This window comes from Abrus precatorius, unplaced genomic scaffold, assembly GCF_003935025.1.
Source record: "Abrus precatorius isolate BTA unplaced genomic scaffold, Abrus_2018 Scaffold9, whole genome shotgun sequence".
NCBI lineage: Eukaryota > Viridiplantae > Streptophyta > Magnoliopsida > Fabales > Fabaceae > Abrus > Abrus precatorius.
The window spans coordinates 22237015-22245995 of NW_020874439.1; the positions used below are offsets into that span (position 1 = coordinate 22237015).

At 35.8% G+C, this 8981-nt stretch overlaps 1 protein-coding gene across 2 annotated transcripts; it reads left to right on the plus strand.

The window, feature by feature from the left end:
* The first annotated feature begins 559 nt into the window (after window positions 1-559).
* Window positions 560-8743, plus strand: LOC113848862 (serine/threonine protein phosphatase 2A 55 kDa regulatory subunit B beta isoform-like). Of its 2 annotated transcripts, none has more exons than XM_027478232.1 (14): window positions 560-1059; window positions 2587-2690; window positions 2793-2891; window positions 2977-3096; window positions 3786-3992; window positions 4736-4827; window positions 5115-5233; window positions 6393-6516; window positions 6735-6858; window positions 7269-7337; window positions 7426-7517; window positions 7597-7674; window positions 7764-7834; window positions 7913-8743. In XM_027478232.1, the coding sequence occupies exons 1-14, from the start codon at window positions 948-950 to the stop codon at window positions 8047-8049; spliced, it is 1548 nt and encodes a 515-aa protein (XP_027334033.1). In that variant the 5' UTR covers window positions 560-947; the 3' UTR covers window positions 8050-8743. The 2 variants fall into 2 exon arrangements, with proteins under 2 accessions (XP_027334033.1, XP_027334034.1); XM_027478233.1 differs by having other exon boundaries at window positions 3786-3989; window positions 7913-8714.
* Window positions 8744-8981: the final 238 nt, after the last annotated feature.

An 8981-nucleotide genomic window follows, 5' to 3' on the forward strand; every position in this document is an offset into this window, starting at 1 on the left:
GTTCATGCAAATGTTTTGGGATGGGGTTGAGTGCAAACACTGACCAATACCCATCACACAATAATACTTGCATATTCTATGTATTCACCATAAACTATATCATATATGCAACATAATCTTAAGAAGGTCCAAATTTCCAAAATTTTTCATTAATTTTTTTATTGCAAATCCTTAGCCGTTTGATCTCCCTCTATGGCCCACTTTTGGGTGATGGAAGATCTGAGGAGTGGTTTTGAAAGAATATCTGAGAGAGGAAAAGGCAAGGGCATGGAAGTAATTTCAGACAACCTCACCTTAACCTCTTTCCATCAACAATTTCTGGTCCTTTCACAAGTACTTTGTTAATTAATGAAAAATTCAATCAGTCTAAAAATTATTCTCTAATATCACCCACTTTCACGACACAGCCATCACAGACGTCAGATGTAAGGGACATTTTCATTGTCACCACCCCTCAGAATCCAAACAAACTTGGCACTTCACAGAGTCGCGTGACAGACACGTGAGGTTATCACGGACGAGGAAATTATATATTTACGTACGAAAAGAACAAACAGAAACCTATTATTGAGAGAGAGAAGTAGACAGAGAAGAGTGTGCGTGCGTGTGTGTTTTTTGCATCTCCAAACCCAAAGAACCGTTTGCTCAGCCATTTTAATCCCCAAAAAATTCCCATTTTTCTCCTTTTAGAGAGAGAAAAGTTTGAGGTTGCAAGAGAGAGAAAGAGAAAAAAAATTGGCTTTTTTTTTTTTTTTTTGATTGGGTGTTTCCAATGGTTGAACTGGAAATCCAAAGAAGGGTGTGAGAGAAGATTAGAGAAAAAAATTGCATCTTTCTTTGATGGGTGTCTCTGAAACTATGATCTTGTGAAAATCCAGAAAGGGAATCTTCGATGCGCGCTGGTAGATAGAGATTGTTGGGATTTTCAGAGTACCGTTGATTGAGAAATGAACGGTGGCGATGAGGTTGTGGCAGCTCCGGCGGGTCCACCGCAACCGCTGGAGTGGAAATTTTCTCAGGTTTTCGGCGAACGTACGGCGGGGGAAGAAGTTCAGGAAGGTAATTGTTCCTACGTTGTGTTGTTGGATCCAGTTGATGTGTTGGGATTAGGGTTTGGTTCCTTACTCTCGATCCGTTTCGGATCATGTTTCATTGTTCCCTTGTTGTTTTGGCTTCTGGGTCATTGCGTGATCGGTGTGTGATTGTGAGGGTCTTGTTTGATTTCTTTCTTTTTGGGTGGGGTGAGGGTGGAGTAGTGGTTTGAGGTCAGGTTTTGCATTGTGATTTTTTTTACTTGATTGGATTGATGTGAGTGTGAAACTGAGCTGTTAGACTTAATAAAGGTGGCTTTGGCCTTGGATTTTGTGTTTTTAGGTTGTGCTTATGTTGCAAGCAGTTCTTTTTGTGGTGAATTGGTTTGTTTAGTTTTTCAACGTGAGTTTGAGTGCTTGGTGTTAGATCTTAATGTTGTGTAGCTTCATGAGTTGGGGAAGTGGTGATGTTGGTGTTGTCTGTGGAGTGGAAATTCTCAGCTGATATTTTTAAGAATGGGTGTGTGGCATGTTTGTCTGTATCGTAGAGGGAGAAATGCCATTTTCTGTCAAAAAAAGAGAACACAAATATATGTTGATCCAATTGAAGCAATGTCTTCTATGATAGTCAGATATTTTGTGTTACCATCATACTAAGGTAGCATTTGGAATTTTGTATTGGATACTGTTGAGGGGAGAAATAAGAGGGTGAGTGCATTCAGGAGAGGGAAGAAGAGTTAGCATTTTTATTTTATGAAAATGCTAATTCAGCATCGTGCTTCCGGTGAAATTAGTTTTTTTTGCTAATTCATACTTTTAGTGCTGCAACTAATAGCGTATATGGTTTGGAAACATTGTCCCCCAACTGAATGTCTTTGGTTGAGATGACAGAGCTTTGTCCTAATTTATAGGTTATGAGTGATAATTGAAGAAAACCCACAAAGTATCATTGAAGTTCAATTTCCCAACTCTCACCAAAATTAAAAACAAAACAAGGACTCACAGAGCAGATGAATGCTTGATGTTTTGAACGGAGTGTGTAAATGGATTATGACTGAAACATTTTCATGTAATCGTTTTTTATATGAGGGATCTAAAGATATGTAGTTCTCTTGGAAGTTTTATCTGTTTGGAGTGGCATATTTGGTTCTACATTTGGATAGTCTTGGAAACTTTTTACTTAATAGCTCACAAGTTTATGGTGATACTGATAGAGATTTGGACTTGGAGAAGGACCTGATTTCTTTATGCACAGAAACCATCTGCTTTTTGAAACCAGTTTAACTCACAGTACACATGCAGTACTCACACCAAACTGTTACCAAGATTTATTTCATGATTTATGTAAGGTATTAAGATACTAGAAAGAACAGCAATTTCAACATGGGTCTTTTGAACCTAATGGGTTCCTACTGGATATTTATTCTCAGCATATAGATTTCATTCACTGAATTGTCGAGCTTTCAGTTGTGGAGTGATTGACATAATTGAATTAGCTTTTGTTGCTGGTTAATGTGTTAGTTGCCTAATTGTTTACCCAAATTTCATTCTACAGTGGATATAATTTCTGCTATTGAATTTGACAAGTCTGGTGATCATCTTGCTACTGGTGATCGTGGTGGTCGAGTAGTTCTCTTTGAGCGGACAGATACCAAAGATGTAAGTCTGATTTTAGCTTCTGCATTTTTTGATAACCAAACTTAGTTTTGAAAAATTCCATGTCATATACTTAATATTGTAATATCTCTATGTAACATACAGCATCGTGGATCAAGAAGGGATTTGGAGAGGATGGACTATTCAATTAGTAGGCATCCAGAGTTTCGTTATAAAACAGAGTTTCAGAGTCATGAACCTGAGGTAATTTTTGGTCACTGTTTAGTTCTGCCCAAACTGATTGCAGCTCCAAAATGTTAACATCTAAGATGTATGATTGATGTTTCAGTTTGACTATCTTAAGAGCTTGGAAATAGAAGAGAAAATTAACAAAATCAAATGGTGCCAAACAGCTAATGGTGCTCTATTCCTTCTATCTACAAATGATAAAACCATCAAATTTTGGAAGGTACAAAATGAATGCTCATTCATGGGATGCTGACTGTTGTTTGTTTATTCAATTTATTTAGGGAAGGCGCATATGCTTACTTTTTTGTAGACCTATGTTTGGTTTCTTGTTTTACATGCTTTGATAGTATATCTGTTTATGGAGATGTGTTATAGCTCATGAGGCTCATCTATCTGGGTTCTAGTGAAATCTGTTGCATGGGCATAGCCTTTAAAAACAACAAATTATACTTGAAACACTGGTTACTATATATTGAACCACTTTTTCAGTAAACCAGATTACTGTTGCTCTCTGCACTTTGATGGTGACTTTTTAGGGTGCATGTATGTGTAAGCTGTTTATTTTAAAAGCATACTTTCTTAGCACTGCTTTCTTTTAAGTACATTGGTTGAAAGTTGAAACATTTTACAATTCAACATGTCATCATAATGTTTAGTTGATTATGTGATTGTTATTTCCATTGTAAATACATTAAGCAGACAGTTTTTTGAGGATAAACAAATATGAAGATGGCTGTGCTGTTCAATAAATACCGGTGGAATCTGCATTGAATGTTTGCTTGTGCATATATTGAAAATGAATCTGTTAACGTGATCACATTTCCTTTAGGTTTTTTCATATGAACTAACATGAATGATCTGTCTCAAGGTTACTTATTCATAGTTTGTCCTTATCTGAGAGTTGAACAGGTTCAAGAAAAAAAGGTGAAGAAGGTTTCTGACATGAATGTTGACCCTAAAGCAATGGGAAATGGCTCTGTTGCAAGTTCAAGTAATTCCAGTAGCTCTAGGCCATATCTTGCAAATGGAATATCTCCAGATGGATCATACAGTTATCTGAGCAATGATTTCTCATTTCCACCAGGAGGCATACCTTCACTTAGATTACCCTTGGTAGTTGTGTTTAGCCCTTCCAATTGATTTTTTTCCCCAATATTTATATCCAGGGATAAAATTTTAGTGTGATTTTTTTACTGTCTTTTAAGAAATTGGTCAATTAACTTGAAAAGACAAATTCAGCAATGGTTATGATGGATGATAGATCTAGCTCCTGTCTGAACAGAGAGCCACAGCTTTGCTTTATTTATATTTATTATGGGACAGGGGTTCAAATGAGGTTCTAGTCATGACCTTTTCATATACCATGATATAGCTTGAATGTACATGGCCTGCTACATCTATTCCTGGTTGATTTCATCATGGTGCTTAAGATTGCTTTTCTTTGTCTAGATATGGTAATAAAACAAAAAAAAGTATGCTTTTTATTTTTTTTAATAATTAGAATTTCAGAAAAGATGTTAAAGAGCAAAAGCATCACACTTATAGTTGATAACTGAAGAAGTCTTTAAGGAGGCATAGAAAAAAAAATAAATCTCTATATTAAGTTTGGAACACTCCTATACTTTACTAGTTATTTTTCATATCATCACAGATATTTTAAGCCCTCCTGTATAGAACCCTTCACAAGGAAAGTGGAAAAAGAGTAAGAAACAGAACGAGAAACATTGTGTCTAATTTTTTATTTTGATTGTTCCATGTGTATTTTAGTATACAGTGCAGCTAGTTTTCAAACCTTGACATTTACTTGTTTGAGACTTTGTAGGGCAGCTAGTGCTAACGCATGGGTTGTAAAAATGTAGGTTACCAGCCATGAGACCAGTTTGGTGGCTCGATGTCGTAGAGTATATGCCCATGCTCATGATTACCATATTAATTCTATTTCAAATAACAGGTATTTTAGTTTTTGTTATTGTGTACTGGATCTTTCTATCTAGTAAATTTTGGGTGGTGTTTACGAAACCCTTAGGGCTCGTATTGTAGGCAGTTCACTGCCAAATCTTATTTTTGTTTTTTAATCTTTATTTTTCTCCATTTAGTGTTGATTTGAAAATGTTAACTAGTTTTCTTTCTGAAGAGTTGTTTTATGTATGCCTGTTTTTTTATGCCTTTTTTTTTTGTTTTGCATGCTTTTCTGAAATCTGATCAAATTTGGAATATGATGTTTCAAATATCTGCTAGCGATGGAGAAACTTTCATATCAGCTGATGATTTGCGAATAAATCTTTGGAACCTGGAAATTAGCAATCAAAGTTTTAACATTGTTGATGTAAAGCCTGCAAATATGGAGGATTTGACTGGTAAGTTTTCCCTGTTGTATTTTTATGCTGTGCTAAAAATGTTCCTGTTGGTGACTTTGTAAAATTTATCTATTTAAACTTAAATATAGTATCATATGTATTGGTGGTGGGATTGCTCTCCAATGGAAATATATAAAACAAAAGTATAATTCCAGTTTCTGAGATGGCAGTTTTAGTTATTGTCTATGGAGATGAAATTGATGGTTGCATTGAAAGTCAACAACAGTTACTGATGAAGTATAACACGGGGCAATTTTGGTTGGAATTTAAAGTGAAGAAGTGTTAACATATAAGTTGTACTTATTTGAGTATTGTTTATTTGCATGTGTAGATCTTTCTAGTATGATCCCTGGGTAAATTAAAGGTAGATAATAGTTTGAATGAAGGTTCATTTGGTGTATGTCTTGGCAAGGGGATCAGAACCAGGGTTTCCGGTTATCTTAAAGATAGGTGACAGTTGGACTGCAGAAGGTTCATGGGTGTGTATGTCTTGGTAAGCGGATTTACCTGCAATCAAATGGAGTTTATGATTGTTTGGTCGCTGCAAACACTATTTACAGTATTAGTGCTTAAGCTTGATTGGTTTGAAGAAATGAAGAATCAACTTGGGCTTTTATGGGGTGATTTTTTAATTGATGGATTCGATTGCTCCACACAATCAGGCAGATAGCAATATGTTGTCATACCTCATAAGTCTGTACTTCTGTTTAAAGCAAAGCATTACACTAGTATGAAAAATGAGGCAGATAGCAATATTTTTTCATACATCATAAATCTACAAGGATGAGGAATAGAATCCTTAATCTTTTAGTATGAAAACTACATTTTTCTACCAAGCAATATTGAAGCAAAGATGCTGAAATGGTGTGCCTATGATGTTGTGGTGAGGTAACAGAGGGTTCAGCATCTCTTGCTGATTATGAACACCTCTGGGGTCGGAGGTGAGTCTCTGGTTCAGGGGGAAAGAAAACAGCCCTGCAATCTAACCTGCTCACTGTGATACTAAAGCAGAAATAATTAGAATGTTAAAAGAAATAAGAGTAACAACTCTTGTGGATTAGGTTTAATATATTGAACCTTTTTCCTAACTATTTTCTTATTTCTAAGGTATTTTTTTATAGTTTTGGTTGAGCCTTGACCTTGGATATTATTATCACAGAGGTTATAACATCAGCAGAATTTCACCCTACACATTGTAATACATTGGCATATAGCAGTTCAAAGGGTTCAATTCGTCTTGTTGACTTGCGGCAGTCAGCATTATGTGATTCTCATGCCAAACTGTAAGCTCATCTTTTGCTCACATTTTTGTTTCCCTTATGGCTTACTCTTAACAACTTTTGAGATGATTGGTAAAAATAAAGAAAAACAGATTATTTGATTCCTTCTTTACAAGGGCTAGAAAATTTGCCGATGAACAAAAACATTTTTATGTGTCCTATTATATGTAGACATCTATGTGATTTCTTATGTCTTATGGACTCAATTAACTTTTGTACAGATTTGAGGAACAGGAGGCCCCTGGGTCCAGATCATTTTTCACTGAGATCATTGCTTCTATCTCAGACATAAAATTTGGGAAAGATGGGAGATACATACTTAGTCGTGATTACATGACTCTAAAGGTTTGCAAACTTTATTATTCTCAAATCCAAGCTTCTGTCAATAAAGCTTGTCTTAGTATTTTGGATGGAATTACTTCAAATTTATTGAATTGAATTCCATGAGATATGGGTATTGGGTCTCAATGACAAGATTCTTGCTTAGGGTAAAAGATATCTCAAGTTCAATTAGATTATATGTTGAATTTGGTATTTCTTGGAATTCATTGGTGGTGGTGGTTGATATCCATGAGCCTATGTCTCTGTTCAATTATTATTTAATTTATGACTTTTTGTTCCTTGGATCTTCAATTGCTGTTGTTGGGCAGGCCAAGCATGCTATGTCAATTTATTTTTCTTTGGGTTTGGATAACTAGTGCTTGTTATGATCTAAATCCCTCAAGTCTCAACTCATCTTTACTTTTGTGTATCAGTTATGGGATATCAACATGGATTCTGGCCCGGTTGCTACATTCCAGGTTCACGAATATTTAAGGCCAAAGGTTAGCTTCTTCTGTTTAGATAAGTGATTAGCCATGAATTTCTACTGCTTTATTGAGTCAGTAACTTGCTTTTTCATCTTGTTGCCAGCTTTGTGATTTATATGAAAACGATTCAATTTTTGATAAGTTCGAGTGTTGTCTAAGTGGTGACGGATTGCGTGTTTCAACTGGTTCTTACAGGTCCGTTTCGTACTTGATGTATCTGTGTTTCTTTTATTGTTGAGTCTGTGTCTTACTATTTTGTTTCATTTGATACCAGCAATCTATTCCGTGTGTTCGGTTGTGTTCCGGGAAGTACTGAGGCTACTACTTTGGAAGCCAGTAAAAATCCAATGAGGTAACTTTATAGTGAAGCCCTAAAACCAACTGTGGTTTACATACATTGTAGCTGCTGTAGCATTTACATAAACACTTTCGTGTCCTCAGACGTCAAGTTCCAACGCCATCAAGGCCTACTAGATCGCTGGGGAACAGTATAACGAGAGTTGTAAGACGAGGTCAGTTCTCAACTTAACAACCTTGTTCTTCTGGTAGTATGTAGTCAACACTTACAATATTTTGGTAATCTTGAACAGGAGCGGACAGCACTGGTGTAGATGCAAATGGGAATTCTTTTGATTTCACAACAAAGTTGCTGCACTTAGCATGGCACCCAACTGAAAACTCGATTGCTTGTGCTGCTGCAAATAGCTTATACATGTACTATGCTTGAGGAAAGATGATTATTGGAGGACATGCATTTGCTTGGTTGACCTGTTTTTGGGTTGCTGTGGAAGAAGGCTTCTTCTTGTCCCTTCTAATCAACCATTGAGTTGGAGGCTACATTAACTCACACACTACAAGTGCCCTTGAAAATCTTTAGCAGAAGCTTTTTAAAAAAGGATCCAGAAGTGGCTGTTTCAAAATTCCTGGGTAGGAGACCTTATTTTTGTTTCTGGATGGGCAGCATCACTCTTTTTTTTGTTTTTCAATTTTCCTCCTTCCAACCCTAATATTCTTTCCCCCCCTTTTTCTGTATCTTCTTATAAAAGAGAAGGTGCAGTCAATGCTTCATATTGTGTTTGGCTTGCAAATGAAGAAGAAAATGTGATTGTAGCTCTCCTACAACAAATACTAAAGGATGTTCAATATCTGCCACTAGGATAAAAGATAAAATGTAGTAGTTTTCTTTTTGCTCAGATATCTTGTGGGATGGAGCAGTTGAAACCTGCAGTGCATCATTTTTTCATTGATTATATTTGTGTTGGGAATTTATTTTGATAATGTTTCAAAAGTCCAATTTTTGCTGCTCTTGGTCAATTTTGTGTAAAATGTAAAAGAACTTAATAATTTTAGGTTTCAATGATGTAGGATAAACTTGGATTGATTGTCTCTGCTACAAAATTTTGTTGGTTTTATCTCTTATGCTTGAATTTTTGTTTTCCCCTTTTGCCCCGTCATAGCTAGCTGTCCTTAATGTGTTGACATAACATATATTTTGGATTTCCTTGGTATTTGGTAGAATGACAAACCCAAGTATAGAATGTTGTAATAAAACAGATAACACGTTCATGTCTTAATGAAGTGTACCTTAGTGAGCTTTTGGTCTTCACATATATGAAAAAAAGATAAACTTAGTTAGCCCAATTATTTTACATTTGTGAT